Source organism: Bos taurus, chromosome 22 (genome assembly GCF_002263795.3).
Source record: "Bos taurus isolate L1 Dominette 01449 registration number 42190680 breed Hereford chromosome 22, ARS-UCD2.0, whole genome shotgun sequence".
NCBI lineage: Eukaryota > Metazoa > Chordata > Mammalia > Artiodactyla > Bovidae > Bos > Bos taurus.
Genome location: NC_037349.1, coordinates 37,499,287 through 37,518,109, shown reverse-complemented (window position 1 = coordinate 37,518,109; position 18,823 = coordinate 37,499,287). Strand labels below are relative to the sequence as shown.

The 18,823-nt window shown below is 42.2% G+C and overlaps 1 protein-coding gene across 14 annotated transcripts in view; it reads left to right on the top strand.

The window, feature by feature from the left end:
* Positions 1–18,823, top strand: part of ATXN7 (ataxin 7) — a 167,943-nt gene that overhangs the window by 86,289 nt on the left and 62,831 nt on the right. For 12 of the 14 annotated variants that reach the window (XM_059880155.1, XM_024983197.2, XM_059880150.1 and 9 more), the window contains one exon: positions 1,750–1,854. The exons of 1 other annotated variant lie outside the window; for it this stretch is intronic. In XM_059880155.1, coding sequence (XP_059736138.1) covers positions 1,750–1,854 — 105 coding nt within the window. Of the gene's footprint in view, positions 1–1,749; positions 1,855–17,459; positions 17,632–18,823 lie in introns of those variants that run through there. One more of the 14 variants, XM_005222693.5, reaches the window with a different exon arrangement.

The window sequence follows — 18,823 nt, the reverse complement described above, 5'->3', positions numbered from 1 at the left end:
TTAATGAAATGTCATGTCAAATGTAGCCATGGAAAGTAGCTATTACATGTGGATCACTGCATGGATTTCACCTCTCCCCTCTCCCACGTGCGCTATTTTTAACTCAGTGTGGGCTTGCTTTCGAGGAAAATAGCACACCGTTTGGCTCTTGTCATGAAATTGTTAAGCTTAGTCACAGAAATCAGCAATCTGTTAGAACCTTCTTATGTTCTTCTCTCAGTTTATACGGTCAAAGGTGTTCAGCCCTGACAGTCAACTTATTGGAGTTGGCATCTGGAAAGAATTTCTAGACATCGTATTCCTCTGGTCTTAAAGGGACCAAATTCAAGCCACTGTTATGAGTCAGAAGGAAATCTCAGGTATTGACTTAGACAAAGTATTCACCTTTCTATGAATCAGTGTCCTCCTCTCCACAGCAGGGTTATAATGGTATCTGCCTTAGTAATTGCAAGGGTAAAATGAGATCATAGCACGAAGAACGTGTTTGGTGCTGCTCCTGCATCCCAGAATCGTGTCCCTCCCTGGTATGTTTCAGATTCAAAGGCTATCTGTGTAGTTCAGTGCAAATAGAAACTGTCTAAGAAAATCTGAGCTATAGCCAGGTGAAGATATTAGATCAGGAATTTGATATTTTAGAGATTATCATCACTTTACATCACCTCAGGGCATTTTCTGTTTCCTTTAAAACCACCCAGTTCACCCAGGGTGGAAAAGGGTGAAATTAAATCTTACAGGAAAGAAAGCAGATGCTAATCAGCTTTTTAGATCTTTTGCCTCCCTTTAAACTTGGTATTTGGTCTACTAAAAAATTTGCCCAATTGAAATGTGCTAATTATCCATTCATTGCAGATATTCTAAGTAGTGCATCTAGTGTAAAATACCAATTCTGAAATATTTAAAAGAGTTAAGATTCTGGATTTGAAATGTTTGCTCTGTTCCCTTGGTTGTTGCAATTTTTATTAGTTGTCTGCAGTTAGGATTTTTTGGTTAACCGTGTGTTATCAAGTATCAATTAGTGTACTTTCAATTTACATATATATGCAGGTAGACTAGTTTTATGTTTAAGTTCTCACTATAAAAAAATCCAACTTGTATTTTGCCCTGTTCCAGTAACTGAACTGAGATTAATGTTTGCAGTGTTATGCTTGTACTGAAGTTCTTTCTCTCCAGTGGCATCAGTATGTAAACAAAAGGACTGGAGGTTAGTTGTGACCAGAAAAAAAAAGTATGAAAATAGTTTTCTTTGTATTACATATTGACGAAACCAGCAATTTTCCTCTAAGGGAAACCTCTGCTTCCTTTATTAACTGTTCCATAGAACTCGGAGACTTGATGGCTGGAATAGAATGCATAGCTAAATAAAACCATTAGATGGTACTGCTTTGTGAATTCCTAGACATTTTCTGTGGTTACAGAGTCTTCCTCATAACCCTTATTAGACTTCTCCTGAAGTTGCTTTATTGTGTGAGGGGATTCATGGATCGTATTTTAATACATTGGTCTGTTTTACCTCATACTAATGATTTCTTGTGCATTTTATTTTAACCCTTTATAATGGTGTTTCTGTAAGCCTGATTTGATTTCTCTCTTCATAGTCATGGTGCATCACATCAGTTACTTTTAAACTGGAATAACTTTTATCCTGTGCACTTTATCATAAGGCAGCTTTTTTAGGAACATCACCACCCCAGATGGTTTCCTATTAATGAGAACCACGTGAGTGAGTGATGCTCTCTGTCTTTATTGCAGACATGCCAATATTTGGTCTCTGTCCAGCCCACGATGATTTCTACTTGGTGGTGTGTAACGACTGTAATCAGGTTGTCAAACCACAGGCATTTCAATCACATTACGGTAAGTGCTTAACCATTTAAAAATCATTATTAGAGGGTAAAAAGGTAGAGCAGGATTAAGCTGTGACAGCAAGGGTGGGGTATACTACTCCTCCCCTCTGTCAGGAAGTAGGTTTTTAATTCATTGAATGGGTTAATGCCTATCAGATGTTAGGTGTTTTCTGAATTTTCTTGAAAGGAATGTGCATTTTTCTGATTTTTATTAAAATTAGGGGAAAAACATATTTCATAAAATCTTTATTGAAATACTGCATCAGTGGAGTGAAATATTTGTTTTCTTCTAGATACCATGGTTGTGAATTTAGTGGGTGGTAAAATTATATATAGATACAGAGTATAGAGACATGGCTGTTTTTAAAAGAAATGTGATTTTGAAATGTCCAAGTTCAGTAGTTCTAAATCTGTCTGATGTTCTAATTTGTGAAAATGGTGGAACTATGCTGTCTTCCCCCATCAAAATGTGCATGTACTTAAAATGAGGCATTGTGACTTCAGGGGTTTCACGAACCTCTGAGCCTTCCCTGGGCTGTGAGACTCCAGGCCTGTTGTTAACTGGGTGTCAATCATGGGAGACTCCAAATAAGGTTGTTTTGCATTGTCATACTGGAAAAAAAAAAAAAAAAAAATTCTGATCATAAAGTTTAATTTTATACCCAGTTAGAGTCAGTAGCAACTCAGAAGTATTTGAGTGCTCACCTTGTTTCAGGCATGGGGATGTGGTTATCATTTCTACCTCCACGGGGTTCAAAATCTCGCTGGAGAGAAAGGCAAAACTGGACATATTTTTTTTTTTTTAATAACTGCAAGTTGTTTCATTGTTGTCCTCACAGCTACAAACATAGACTTGAGACAGAGAATAGCAACAGGGTCTTTCTGTTTAAGCAAGGCCTCTAAGGCGGTGGTCCTGGTGACCCGAGCCCTAAGCGATGAGAGGGGGTCACCCATGCAGGGATCTGGAATAAAAGTGTGCGACAGAGGGGAGCGCCAGTGCGCAGACCTGCAGAAGGCTCGTAAAGTTAGTGAGGGAGGTAGAGACACGGGAGTCAGCCTTCTGGGTGGGGCCCTTGTTCATGTACAGGCTTGTAGGCCCAAGGAGGAAGCTGCCTGGGGGCACTGGAAGGCTTCTGTAAGGGAAGAACCCAGGACCATCTCTCTCGCTAGGGCAGACTGTGGGAAGAGGGTGCAAGCAGGAGAGAGTTCAGAGGTGAAGATGACCCCAGAGTAAGGCTATGGGAGCAGCAGGGCCGGAGGCACAGTCCAGCTTGGAACCTGCAGGGCTTTCTGTTGGGCTGGGCTGCCGTTGTTCGAAGTCACACCTTCACGATCACAAATCCCACCATTTTCCCCCAAGGAATCTTTTCTGTAATCATAAAAAGGTCCTTTGAGTTTTCTCTTCTGGATGAGGCCCCAGAGTAGGCACCAGAGTGAGCACCAAGCTGAATAAGATATGGTCTCCCTGCTTAAGACTCCGCAAGTGGCTGGTATTGGAAAAGACAGCCAGTTGCCCAGTGCTTTGGAGTTATGGGTTTTGAAGCCAGACCAGACTGGATTTACATCTAAACTTGCAAGAACCATAGGTTAGTTGTTCGCCTTGAGCAAGTTTTCCAACCTGAGCTTCTTGTTTATAATGTGGGGACAGTGATAGCAACCTCATTGGTTCCCAGAGAGGATGAAGTGCAGCAGTGTCGTGTAGCCCCTTGTGCATACCTGACACTTGACAGGTCTGTGAGAGAGGGGAGGTGCCGCTGTGGGTACAGAAAGATGTGTGTCGGAACTCACACAGCAGTCCAAAACCTTAAGAAGAAGGAGCGCAGATTGCTCCTTCCGCTATAACTCGGGGTAGGCTTCTTAAAGGAAATAGCCTTCTTCACATCAGGCTATTCCGAAGAGTAGGATGCATTGTTTTTCCCATGTGCAACTTGTCCCCGTCAGTTTTTAGGTGTGGAATACATGTCCATTGTGGAAAATGCAGAAAATATTTAAAAAATCACCTACGATCCTCTAAAATGGGGTGTGTTTTGATGGGGATGGACAGGGCCTTCACAGTAGCACAGTTTGTGCACTGCACAGCCATATTTGGTGGCGCCAGGTTGGCCACAGGGCTGATGGGAGCAAACGCGGAGGCAGGAAATTCCAGGCTGTCTGGAATGTATTCCACAGAGTCTCCATTGGCCGGAGCTGATGTACCCCGTGGGGAAGAGCTGTGTGCCAGGGCAAGGCTGGGGCTGCTCAGAGAGATTCAGTGCCATCAGACACCCCGGGCTTGCTATGTCAGTGGGAACCTGTTGCAGGGTTTTTAACACCTAAGTGGTTTGGCTTAGTGATGCAGTGTGAAAACAGCTACTGTTTGCATCAAGCCCACTTAGAGATGTTCCTTCTTCCAGGCCTTCCCTAGTCAGGAGGAGGCCCTCTTGGTCCCCTCTTCCAGAAGCACTTCACACAGTTACAGCACGTTTCTTGGAGATGATTTTCTTTATCTTCCTCTGTGTCTCATAGAATGAATGTCTGTATATTGGGGGTGAGGTAGGGGAGGGGAGAGTGTCTTGAAATCATATTTCTTCTCTTTTTCTCTATCCGTCTGTAGCATACATAGCATCTTCTAATAAGATACGTGTTCAGTGACAAAGGAATTGTGCTGACTTCCAAAGTAGAAGAAGGGGTGGTGTGAATGCAAGACTCAGTACATATTCCAGTACCTTCTGAAGGCAGGCAGGAAGTGCAGCTGACACAGGCCACTGGGTGGGGGCTTTGGTCCCTCTAGTGGCAAGGGAGCTATTCAAGCTGTAAGAGGCAAGAGGCTCTCTGGTGGAAAGAAGAGGGCCAGGTGCTGACAGAGGGATTCAGTTGGGAAATGTAGAAGGAGGTTCCTCTTTGGGGTCAGCAGCCAAGGGAAGGCTGATGGAATAAACAGGAGGTTTGGAGATGGTTAGGTGTATGGGCCTGGGGGAAACTTCATCAAGTGGAGGAAGGCACCATGTGATGTCCCTGGCCTAGTTCGGGGGTGATAGCTCACTCATCTGGAAAAAGAGAGGTGGTCAGGGGGCCAGGACCAAGAACCATTCCCAGTGTTGCCACTGTGTCTTCTGTCTTTGGGGTGAGGGGTTTTAGCAGAAAGAAGTATTTGCAACCCATTCTCCTTTGCTGTAATTCTGAAGGCCTGTTGCTACATGTTTATTTTCCAGAGTTAAAAGCAAAACCTGTTTTTGAAATTCAAGACATTTCTAAGTAGCCATTGCAAGCTGTTTATCACTGTATTGGGAAGAACTGGCACCTGCCAAAAGAGAGATTCTACTGTCTTATCTTCTGATGAACTAGGTGAAGATGTTTGGGCAGTCTTCTGTGAATTCATGTCTTACTGATACTCATCTGTGACTTTTATGAACAAATGAGCAGTTGCTATAAAATTCAGCAGACAGTTCCTTTAAAACCACTGCTGTCTGGCAGTGACAGGGAGGAAGCTACAGTAGCAGCACGGCTTATCACTCAGTTCATGTTGATAATGTTATTCTGAATTTGTGAGCAGGTTGTTATCCAAAATAGTGAGAGACCTGCAGACATACCTCACTTCTTGCATTTTGATTTATTGTTCTTCACAGAGAGTATGTCTTTTACAGACTGAAAGTTGGGAGCAACTCTGTGTCAAGCAAACTCCTTGACTCCATTTTTCCAACAGCATCTACTGGCTTCATGTCTCTGTCACATTTTGTGAATTCTTGAAACATTTCAGACTTTTTTATTGTTACTGCGTTATTGTGATTTTTGATCAGTGATTTTTGTTGCTGCTTCAACTTGCTAAAGTCTCATATGATGGTTAGCGTTTTTAGAAACAAAGTGGAAGTCGCTCAGTGGTGTCCGACTCTTTGTGACCCTATGGACTATACATTCCATGGAATTCTCCAGGCCCGAATACTGGAGTGGGTAGCCTTTCCCTTCTCCAGAGGATCTTCCCAACCCAGGGATCAAACCCAGGTTTCCTGCATTGCAGGCAGATTCTTCACCAGCTGAGCTATGAGGGAAGCTCTTTAGAAACAATTGTTTTTTTTTTTTTTTTTTAACTAAAGTATGTATGTTCTTCCCTGGTAACTCAGCTGGTAAAGAATCTGTCTGCAATGCAGGAAACCTGGGTTCAATCCCTGGGTCGGGAAGATCCCCTGAAGAAGGAAATGGCAACCCACTCCAGTTCTTTTAAGTCATAATGTTTTTGCACACTTAATAAGCTACAGTATGACACAAAACATAACTTTAAGTATTGGGAAACCAAAGGATTTGTGTCACTTGCTCTACTAAGTGTTCACTGTATTGCACTGGTCTGGAGCCACACCCGCAATGTTGTGTCTGTACTTTTTTGCTAGCCAAGCTGCCATTCACCAGGATTTCTACTGGGTCTGTGATGGTGAGTGACTGTAGTGTCATTCTAGCATTTCCATTTTGTAGTCTGATCACTCTTGTCGTATAGATGACTCTCTTGGAAACTGTATAGTAATACCATGCTTTCTAGTTGTTGTTTTAATGTTTTGAAATAGTCCCAGCTGCCTCGTACTTCTGTTTAGTTATTCAGTATTTTTAGGAGTGAGATGTTTCTTACTGCTAATTTCAGATTTTCAACATACAGTTGAATCAGTGGATCCAAAACCTCTTGGGCTTCCAGATCAAAGGGGACCTGCCTAAGTGGCCCCTTCCTCCTACCCACTGCAGACTGGCGGTCTGGGAGGAGCCAGAGAGAGGACCTAGGGGTCTGCATTCCACACGGCTCCCTTGGCTGATTGTGACCCAAGGGCTGGCCAGGATGTGTTGTGTTCACAGCCAATCCCCTCCCTCCGTGGGGCTGCTGCTTTGTATTCCCGTGCTTGGCATAGGGACTGACGCAGATCGGCGCTCAGAGATTTGTTGAGTCTAGCAAGGATGGCATGAGAGGAGGCCCCTGCTTTTTTTAAACTGATTTTTAACTTTTTGTATCATGTCCTGGAAATCTTGCAGTAATTGCCTCTGAAACCTTAAGTATGAAAGAGGACTAAGATGATGACATTCCCTGTGGCCAGAAACACCTTTCTTTTGAGGTTGTGTTAGCCAGGTTGGGGATCTGAGTAGATACTTTCGTTCATAGTAAGTGTGTTGGCCCTAAATTGGCTCCTGAATAGCATAAACTGTGTATTCCCATTTATATACATTTACTATGGATCTGAACAGGTAGGGTCAGCTGATGACTTGCAGGGGGCCTCTGGGGTTCTGTGCTGAAGGAGCTTTGTAGGTGATTCTGAGAGGCTGTGTGCTGCACTGCTTTGCACCCTGCCGCTTCTATTTGAATTTGCTTGTGAAGAATACCATAACTTCTGTCAACCTGTCTTAGGCAGACATGGGCTGATCCTACCTAGGTGAAATACATGAGTGATGTTAATTCAGCTTGGACAGGTTGTCTGTTTAGCATCTCTATAATTAATGGAAGCCCTGCTCGAATGTCAGCTGCCGAAGTATTTTGCCTCATATGAGTTAGGCTGACCCACTTTTTCACCTTGTGGCTCGGCCCCGAGTCCGAGTACATGGACTGTGGCCACCTTTTCCCCAGTTGTTCCCTCTTTATGATTTATTTACTTCCATTTAATTTTTTTTTCTTAAAATCAAACCACTTCTATTTAAATCTTTCACAAAGAAAACCTCACTAGAGTCATCAGTGGGAAAACTGATGTCCTTTGCCATAGGTGCTGTGTGTGAAAAGATTCAGTTCTTTGTTGCTACTCTTGGCAGGACCAGCACTGAGCCCCGAGGCCTGCTGCCTTAGTTAGAGGGAGACTACTACGTTTTAGGCAAGTGTCATCCACAGAGTGGCGTGATGTTATCACAAAAAGTAAAGGAGATTTAGGAAGGGAATACGTTTTCACTTGAGATTTAGTGTTGTTAATGCTGGAGAGCAATAACTACTCCATGTTTGGGGAAACATCAGTTGAAGCTGTGGGTTTGGTTTCCTCTGCTATTCAGGGAGCTGTCTCCCGAGGCCAGTCCTAGTCTAGGAAATGCCTTACCTCGGGAGCAGAATTCTCAGATCTCATGTTGATCTGCATAAGGATCCCAGATAAGTACCCTTTGCCATTTATCCATTGACACTATGTGTCGTGTGCCTCCCCATTGCTGTAAGTGACATGCGAGTCTGGGCTTGGGGATGTCACAGATGGGGATGTCATAAATCTGGCTTTTTGATGAAAGTATCTTTCGCCGACACTCCTCTGCAATCTTAGAGCTTTCTCCACTTGTAGGTATTACAAACCCTGTAATGTTAACAGCCACGTGCATAGTTGGGACTTAATGCACTAAGGTGGTGGATTTTTTTAGGTGCTAGCATAAATTATATTTTTCTGAAAAGTCATTTTCATCAGAAGATGAATAAATAGGAATTACTCAGTTTTTTGAGCTAGTTAATTGGATTCAAAGAACATGACTGTGTGAGTAAAACAAATATTACTGTATGACATCTCACGGGCTGTCTCTGCAAAAATGCCAATCCCACTGTTGACAATAATTTAACATAGTTGTGACCAGTGATTGCTGTTGTGTAATTAAGTGGCTCTGCTTCACAGAGCAAAGGTTTTGCTGTTCAATAAACACTTTCTCCCTCTTGTGATCTGATGGAGTTAGGTGTAGAAAGTAACGGATTCAGGAATTTTGAATGAGTTGTTTCATTTGGCTATTAAGTAACTTTGTTTTTGGATAAAGAAAAATGTTTCTCTTTTTCTCTTCAGTTGTTTGGGTCTTATTCTACTCTGAAACTTTCAGTGATAATTTAATCTTTTTAGGATTGATAGTAATTTAAAAGTCCACAGAGTCATGATAATTTGTAGTAGGACTTGACGATTCACAAAGTGTTTTTGCATTATCTTATTTCCTCTTCTTAGAGACCCACTGAATTGATGTTTTTATTACCAGTTTACAGATCAAACTCCTAAATTCAGTGTCATTCACATAGATAAAATGTCTCAGGCTTTATTTTCTGTCTACCTAACATCTGTTTCTATAAAGAAAGTTGAGTGTCGAAGAATTGATACTTTTGAACTGTGGTGTTGGAGAAGACTCTTGAGAGTCCCTTGGACTGCAAGGAGATCCAGCCAGTCCGTCCTAAAGGAAATCAGTCCTAAATACTTATTGGAAGGACTGATGTTGAAGCTGAAACTCCAATACTTTGTCCACCTGATGCGAAGAGTTGACTCACTTGAAAAGACTGTGATGCTGGGAAGGATTGAAGGCAAGAGGAGAAGGGGACGACAGAGGATGAGATGGTTGGATGGCATCACCGACTCAGTGGACATGGGTTTGGGTAGACTCTGGGAGTTGGTGATGGACAGGGAGGCCTGATGTGCTGCATCCATGGTGTTGCAAAGAGTCAGACACGACTGAGCAACTGAACTAAACTGATCATCTGTTTCTTTTGCATATAATAAGGATGTATAGAGTTAAAGGAGAATCTAGAGAAGATGTAATGAATTCCACATGTCACAAAACTGTCATTAATGACAGAGGTTGTAGCTCAGGTGGAATTGAAAGTTTGCCTAGAGTGACTGGGTCAGCAGTGTAAACCCGTTACCTCAGAGAGAACATTTAATAATTTGAACATGTAATGGTCATAGGTAGATACTTGATTTAGCACAGTCATTGGATTTCTCTTCGGCCTGTTCCACTTTATTTAACCCTAAATCATAGTAAATATCCAAAGCGAAGCTCCTTCTCTTTTTGTTCCAGCCTTATGACATTTTGTAGCTTCTCTGGCGAATTGGTTGGCATATTTTTGCAGTCAGTATAAAGACTGAAATTTGTTGCAGAGCCAAAAATACTTCACTCTTTGGTTCAAAGACGTATGCTGGGCGTTTCTCCAGCAGCCAAGGGCTGAACCAGGGAAGGGAGCAAACCAGAGCAGGCACATCAAAACATGAGCAATGTCAGGGTAGATGTTACTTTAATTCTCGAAGGAAATTCCAAGTTGACTGTTTGATCTAAGCTTCTTGTCACTGAAGAGCATGATGTAAAATTAATGCAGTGAATTCAATTTTTCTCTACCACCAGCCAAACAGTGCAAGTTAAAATTTTCAAGTAACTTCAGTAGCATCAGATAAAGGATCACTTTATCCCTAACTAATATAAGTTTATCTTTTTTTTTTTTCTTGGTTATATAATCAGCATGTATATTTTAAATGGTATTGTTTATGCCATTTGTAGGAGCTACATTTTAACTTCTAGTTATAAGATACATTGATTTTTCTTTATACTGAAATCTTTGCCTTTATTAATATCTGTACCTTTGGGACTTTTTAAAAAAGCCATAAATTGGCAAGGATACTGTTCACTCATTAAGCAAATATTTATTGAGTACATCCTGTCTAGGCATTTCTCTCCAGTGAACTAGGAAAGCAGTCTTTGATTTCATGCAGCTTATATTCTGTTTAAGGAGGATGGAGTGAATAGAATGAAATCAAGTAAAACAAGATGATTTCAGATAGTGATAAAGGCTTGGGTTAATGTCAGGGAAAAAATGGGGCAAGACACTTTAGGTAAGGCTTAGTCAAAGAAAGCCATTCGGAGGAGTTGATGTGGAAGGTGTGTGATGAAAAAGAGCCAGCCGTGTGAAGATCTGGAGGAGCAGTGTTCCAAACAGAGAAACTGGCAGGTGCAGAGATCCTGCAGGAAGGCCAGAGAGGAGGCGGAAAAGTAATGCGCGGGGAGGAGAGGGGGCCAGGTTAAAGTTGGAGAAGGGGGTGCTGGGGCCAAATGAAAGGAATCTGGATTGGCCAGTGCAGACTGTACAAAGTCACTGGAGGTTCTTGAGTCAGAAAGGGTCTTGACCTGATTTGTGGTTGCTCTGTGAAACAGAGGACAAGAGCAGAAGCAGGGGGAGGGTTAGTGGGCTCCACTGCAGTAGACTAGGTGAGGGCGGGATCTGGAGAGAATGCTTGGGCTAACAGGGCGGCAGCAGCAGCAGAGGCTGAGAGGTGCGGCTGGAATAGGAATCAGCACAGAAGTAGGAGGCCAGCAGGGCCGGCTGATGAACTGGAAAAGAAGAGACAGAGAATGGCTCACAAGCAGCTGGATGGGTTTACTTAGCTTGTGGATCATGGAGTTGTTATTTCAATTTGTATATGGGCTTTTTTTGTTGTTGTTGTTGTTTTTCAATGAAGTATAATGACCTGAACAAAAAGTCATGATGTATTATATGCATTAAATCTTCAGACATTTTCCAAAGATTGTAGAGATAGAAAATAGTTATTGCAGTGATGCAAAACTTTGGAGTCATTTATTCTTTTGGGTTTTTGTTGCCTTTTTAAAGTGGAACAGTAATTTAGTCATGTAAACCTGGAAACAAAAGGATCCTCTCATTTGGGTAGTAGAAACTTTCTAATTAAAAAGGAAAAACACATGTATTTGAGGGTTTTTTTTTTTCATTATTAACATGGTAATGCACATCATATAAGAAAAACATGAACCAACAACAGAGGACACATATGCAGCAAGAATAAGTAAATAAATCTCTTCCATCTTACTTTCCAGGGGCGCAGGTTGACATAAACACTTGGAATGTGTCTAGACCCTGGACAAAGCAATATTTGGCTGTATGATTCTTGTTCCCTCACACCCGTGAAAGATTAGATTTATTACAAGTTCACTTTTTTAAACTTAGTGATCTAGCTTATTTTTCCATGTTAGTGCACATTACTTCCTTTTTTAAAAAAGATTGCCTGTTATTTCACTTCCTTAATGTATTTAACTTCACCTGTCCCCTGTTGGTAGACATTCAGATTGTTAGTGCTACATTATCACATGCATTCTTCTTTGAGAATGTCTGTCAGTATCTCAGTGGATTGATTTTCCACCTGGAGGCTGATCAGAGCTGCCCTCCAGGTTAGTGCTACTCTGATTTAACGAACAACGTCAACAGTTCTGATTTGTGTCACCAGAATGAGGCAATGAAAATGTGAGTGTCCAGCAGCATAAATCAATCAATAAATTATTAATATTCAGCAGTGCCACTCTTGACTTGTCTGCTGCATCTAGAAATCATTAGGATGGCTGTGCTTCAGATTTTGAAGAGGACATTTCAGGATATAAATCCATATTTTAGTTCTATTTGCTAAAAGATATTTCTCCTGACAGTCATTGTTTCACAAGGCCATTTTGTGACTAGTGTTGACTAGTTGAGATATGCACACACCTGCTGTGTTGGCCCTGTTTAGCTGTGGTCTTACGTCTGACCAGAAGAGGGAGTTTTTTTTTTTTTTTTTAATCTCTTCTGAATGCTGTAGCGCCTACTACCTGACTGGGGTAATGCCTCCCATGCAGTGTTCAGGCCCCTACAACTGGTTTGGGACAGTGGGCAAAGGTTGAATTCACCTGTTGCCTTCCTCATTGCTTATTGTGTGTATAGAAATTCCAGTATTTAGATTTACTTCTGTGTTTTGCCTTTAAGTCAACAGTTCTCAAATTGAACTTCAAAGAAATCGTATAGCTTTTCCTCTTGTGTGTTCTAAAGTTAATGAAAAGAGATCAAGGAAGGTAACTATTTCAATTTAAAATAAGCAGTCAGCCCCTTATCACACATGATGTAGTTCTTGATTTGTACTCTCCTAGGGTAAAAAATAAACTCCAGTATGAACTTTATTTCATTACTTCTTAGGCTTGATAGTTTTAAAAGATTGTTAAAACTCCTGCTGTAGAAGATTTGTAGTGAGCTTTAGAAAATTAAGGTGTTGTTTCACAAGAGTGGCTAATAGGCATTTTCTCCAGGTGATGTTAGTGGTAATGAATCTGCCTGACAGTGCAGGAGACATATAAGAGATGAGAGTTCGATCACTGGGTCGGGAAGATCCCCTGGAGAAGGGCATAGCAACCCACTCCAGTATTCTTGCCTGGAAAATCCCATGCACAGAGGAGCCTGGCAGGCTACAGTCCATGGATTCGCAAAGAGTTGGACATGACTAAAGTGGCTTATTGTGCACACACTGTGTGATTCTACTGTGCTTTGTCATGTTGCTGGAATGACTCAGTCTGCATAGCCAAACAAATGAAATGGGTACCATAGTCAGGATAGTCCTTTGATTTAATACCCGAGTTTCATGCTGTTTAAAATTTTCTTCTGCTTTCTTCACAGTGCATTTTTTTCTAACAAAAACTTGAGTCAGTTTCTTTATGGATTTTTTGATTGACACCTGAATATATGAGGTGCATTCATCTCTCATGTATATTTACGTAGATTCCCAAGTGTAATAATCTCAAACATGCTGTTTTCAGTTCAGCCTACTGCCTTCTTATCTCATTGGCTCTTTCTGCCTCCCTGCCTTCTCCAATTGTACTGGTCCTCTCCGCTCTGTAATCCATCTGTGTAACTTGGTACATTCTTCATATGTAACTTAGTATACATCCTTCTATATTTTTATCATGCTCAGAACTCTTTACAGGTGCATATAATCCCATGTTTCATTAGCAGGGGCTGCAGGTCATAGTTTTTACCAAAAGAGGGATCCTGTTAATAAGCACACTTCTGCTGCTCCTCTATTCAGCAAAACCACAAAGAAATCCATCCAGATCCCAGGATAACACAAATCCCCTTTTTTAATGGTTGCTTAAGGTTTTAAGGTGCGGCTGTGCCATAACGTCCTCAGCCAGGCCCTCTGTCTGTGGGCATTCACTTTGTTTCTTGCCTTTTACCTCCAGGAAGAAAGCAGCAGGAGCCAACCTGCTAAAGGCTACACGCATTCATTTTGTTTCTGTGGGATAAAAGTCTCAGGAATGGATTCTGGATCAAAAAAGATACTTTTTTGCCTTGTTTATAGCTGTTACTAGATGGTTTTCCCAGAAGTCTGTTAATACTTTGTATCTCTACTAGCCACATAGGCCAGTACTGCCACCAGGAGTAGGTATTTTATTTATTTTTGTAAGCTTCCAGTTTTTTTCTAAAGCCTCTTAGGGTGTTTTACACATTTATTCACAAATGTGATTAACTGTAATTTGACTTTGAAGTCCATTTCTCAAACAAGGGCAAACTTTTTTTACTACCAGCGTAGCATGTATCTTCACTGTGTGATATGAGGCAAAACGTTTTTCAAAAGGAGTGATGATTTTTCAAGTATTCATTTAAACAACTACAGACGGTTTTCCTGGCATTTATGGGAGATTTCTCTTCACTCTGATTGGAATTTATCTTAGGGCAGAAATCTAGTTCTGTTAGGCTGAGATTCCTCTTTGCAAAATGTGTAGACTTGTAGAAGACAACAATTTCTGTTGAGATCAGTTGTGGGGCCAGTGAAAACTATTGTCAGTTTTACTTCTGATCTCATTATCCTCCTTGAATTTGGTGTGATTGGTCACCTTTTAACAGTGTTCACTTTGTGTCTCAAATAATGACTGGGCTGAGGTCAGACTGTGGTTCACACAAAGCCTATGTAAATCAGGCCATGAGGTTATACTTTATTTGGCTGCCTTTGAACAATCTGAACAGCTGAAAAGGGACACACACACCCCAAGTGTGGCTGAGCCCTGAAGGCGCATCCACCAAACAGAGCGGACGATGCCAACCAGAGGAAGGCTGTGTGCCATGAGCCCCCAAGGTGAATGATCCCATTTAAGCTCTCATCTCCCACCTCTCCTAATCCTGCCGGAGCACCTAATGAGCACGGGATAATAACACAGCAGCAGTTTCTTGGTGAAGCTAATCTGATTCTGGACAGCAGGCGTCCCGGCCCACAGCTGAATGAATTGCTTGGTATTTCCAAGTTTGAAAATACTTTCTCCCCCTTTCAAGTGCTCCTTGGCAGCAGGTAAGGAATGTTAAAGCTCCTGTAAGTGCCAATTAAGGCCAATTATAACTCGCCCGGCCTGCTGAGACACTGAAGTGGAGTGAGTGGAGGCTTGTTGTGCTCCTGTAAACTGGAGAACTGGCTGCGGCCGGTGACAGGAACACAGGATTTCCCAACTGCCGACAGCTCGTTTGTTGCCCTGCAGAACACCAAATGACACCGCCGCTGGCTTCTCGGGGTTGGATTTAGGAAATCCCAAGATTTGTCGGGGACCTCACTAATTTTCATCACAGAAACCGCTGTCATTATCTCAGTCTTCCTTTTATTTCAAGTGACGTCCGCCATCCAGTTTCTCCTTCCTGATCGTAATAGCCAACAGTTGTCGAGCATTTCAGAGGTGCTAGGTATGCAGCACATGTGTCACCTTCTTTACTCCTCATCAAGGCCCCAGTAGTGCTCCCCAGGGGAGGACACAGACCCCCCAGGGCAGAGGTCCCTCGCCCAAGACTACACAACGAAAAGTGCTGAGGCCGCGGCCGCCCAAACCCAAGCCCTCGTGGCCCCTCCCAGCTGCTGCTGGTTTGCCTGTTTGCTGCGAGCAGGCTAATTCACAGAAGAATTTGTGTCAGTTCAGGACTCCCTTTGTGCAACCAGAGTAAAGCTGATGGTGCACACCATCCACACCACAGCCAGTACCTATAATTTTTGGTCTGTAAGGCATGGATGTTATTCTATTAAAACAGTATTTTAGTCTGTAGTCTTTTTTTAGTCTGTAGTCTGTTTACTTATTTATTTTTTTTTCACAAGAAAGAAGAAATGTGACCATGTCCCCTGAATGAGCCATCATAAGGAAATGTAATATCAATATAAACTTTATTTGGTTAGGGTTTGAAGAAGAGTAGTAATGCTTTCCAAGCAGAACAGGGTGGCATTAGGCTAAACATTTTCAATTAGGGCATTAAGAGAGGTGTGTGTTTAAAAGTTCAGTCTGAGCTGTAGATGCTCAGTTTTTGTGTATATTCTTATTGTGTCGATTTTTATTTTTCTAGCTTGCACTATCATTCATCCCCTTTTTGATGTAGGTCTTCAGAACCAATTTGGATAGTTTCTTCTTGTTTATATATGAAAACGTAGGTATATTTAAGAATACTTTGTCGTTCTTAAGAACATTTGTAGTGTGTAGTATTTAAGAACATTTGCTGAAGTTCACCCTGAAATTTTTCAGGGTTACAGAAAGACTTTGTTCCCCAAATTGTCGTACTTTGGTTGGTTCTCATAAGAATTGTTTTCCCCACTAGCACCAGCACCATCTACAAAAGGAAGCTTTAGAAATGCGAGCGTTTGTGCTGGGAGACTGGCAAGGAGTCTGGTGTCCAGGCTTCGGAGTGCAATGATGTGCAGCTGAGACTTAGTTTGCGTAGGTCCCCTTCCCTCAGTTCAGTTCTGCCATTGGCAACATCAGGGAGCCTCTTCAGCTCCCCTTGGCAGGGGTAAGGGGGGCAGTGGGTGCAGTGAGTGATGCGTTGCAGTCAGGTCGTTCAGCAGTAGGATGTTTCTGTTTTGTTTTTCTGCTAGCTTAACAAACCCTTCAGTGAATTAACCTAATTGTCTTATTTTTGCATATTAACTTTGGAAGGATTTGCTCATTCTGTGCTTCTACTTCTTGCTGATGGCTCTTTCCTAGTGTCCTTCTAATCTCCTAATTTTAAGAACCCCCATAGTTTTGCATTGTTAGAATCAGAAATCTAGGGAGGATGGGGAACAGTTTCAGAAGCCCTCTAGATCCTAATATTGCTGCCATGGTTTGGATACGAATGCTTGCTGTAAAAACAAAGCAATGTGGCTACTACTCTTTTGTTTTACAGTAAATTTAGAATTTGTGTCTGTTCTAACAGAAGCCATTTCCTATGCCTCACAACTCTTTCCCACCCCTTCCAGGCCAAATCTTTTCCACACATGTAATTCATGACTTTTTGCCAAATAGTCTGTGTTGGGTGATGGTATTTTGTAGAGGAATTTCCCCCCTCCTTTTGACATTTAAAAGTGTTCATTCTGAACTATCAGGCATCTGAGTCTGTTTATGTGTGCAGCCTTTATTATCATAAAACTCATATCAGTTGGCTGCTTTTTTCCATGTCTGTTTGATAGTAAGATTTGGCGATTAACAGGACGAGGAGTAGTGATGCGGAAAGTGTAATACGGCGGAGACAGGCAACCCGTTTAAGCAGGAAGACATGGTTTTCAAGGATCCACTTAGAGAAGTTTTTGGATTAAAAGCCTAAAAGGTCCCCAGCGTTCATCAGTTATCCAGCTATTCAACTGTGGACAATAACGTGTATATTTTTCTGAAATTAGACGTATTTTACAAATAGGCACAGAAAATGGGTGAAGATTTTTCTTACTAGATTTAAGGAAAGCTATTCTTAGATATAATAAACTTTTGTTTGTTTAAAGTATAGATACTGGAGAAATAAAATGTGGAAAAAGACTGCTGATATTTGTAAAAATGTATAATATTAAAAACTTTTAGGTCTGTCTAGCCTTAAAGTATAGATATATAATGAATCATTTAAATTTCCTAATTTACCTGATAGTAGTTGTCAGTTTAAAGTTATGCAGGAAAATCAGGTGTGAGTAATTCACATTCTAGTCGGTTAAATTCATAAATTCCATCTTCCTCCAGTTTTGGCCAGCAGCCTTTCCAAGAGAAGGATTAATTTACACCAGCCAGGACGCCTTCTATGACCATATTAGATGAAATTAGACTCCACCCCTTGTTTTCTGTTGATCTGCCAGGACCTTTGTAATTCAAGTGCTTTTTACAGTAGTAGCAAATGTTACATAAGACCAAACATGGAGCATATTTGGAGTTGGTGGGCAGACCCAAATCATGATGCAAGCCTGCAGTAGCAAGTGTGCAATGAAGCACAACCAAATTATGTGAATGGAAGGGGACAAGAAGCCTCCTCAGAGCAGCCCTTCCTCCGCACGGGGGCTGGAAGCTCTACCCGGTAAGTTTTCCGAGGCAGTTCTCAGAGGCTGGGCTTGGCTGGGGGCCCGGTCCTGGACGAGCATGCGGAAGGTGGGCTAGGTCTTTGGGAGCAGAACGGAGCCCCACGCAAAGCAGAGCGGGGCGAGCTGGCACAGGCCCCCGTCCTCTGGCGGCTGTCCCGCCCCGCCGGCAGGCCCGGAGCTCTTTGAGCTGAGCGGTGGTGAGTGCGCCTTGCAGTCCCGCTGAGCAGGGGGGTGATCGAAACAGGAGGGATTAGCTGCCACCCCGCCGGCCGGCCAGCCACAGGAGCCATGCTGAAATGTCATTCGAGTGATCTGGCCAAAGGTCAGGCACAGGCTGGAGTTGAGTTTGCTATTAACTCCCACAAAATGCTGAGGTTTGCACCCAACGGTTCCCATATCTCCAAACAGGGAGAGCAGTGGTTACGTCGCTCTCTAAAAATGGAGGAACGTTGTAACAAGCTTTGACTGTTTGTTTTTTATCTCACTTGCGGTGAGTGAGGTTTCATGACAGGCAGTTCACAGTGTTTCCTGTAGAATGTGTTTGAAAGCCGTTTTGTCGGATTCTTCAATTCCACAGCAAAGTTGCAAGCAGAACATTGTGTCAAGAGGAAGAACAACTTCAAAATACAAACAGTAACCCTGGGAAGTCATTCAGTAACTTAAATTGAGTGTATAAAAATTTAATTACCGACTGCCTGCCAGAAAAGACTATTTTTTTTTCCCTTCAGTTGTGTTATTAAGGTAGCCAGTACAGCCAAGCTGATTCTGCTCTGGTGGGTTGGGCGGCTGTCTCAAAGTTACCTTAACTCTCTCATGCCTCCTCTGCAAGCAGGAAGCGAGGTGACAGTTGAGATCTTTAGTTTTCGCTGGATTCACATTTCATGCCTCCTGCAATAATGTGCTTCACCGGATGGTTTTAATTGAGGATGAACTTTAGCTGCCGGTTTTCGGGACTTGAAATACAAACAGGATTGTAAACCTTTATTCAAACTGCTGTTCATTAAAAGAAAACAAAACACAAAACTTTTACTTCTCGTCAGGCAGTTTTACAGTTGCTGTTTTCTGGTTTCGTTTTTGAATATCGCTTTGGTGTTGATTAGTGGACAGCCCTGGCCTGTAGGTGGGGCAGATGCTGTTTTCTGTCTTCGGTGGGGGGGGAAAAAAAACACGTGCTGCAAACTCATCAAA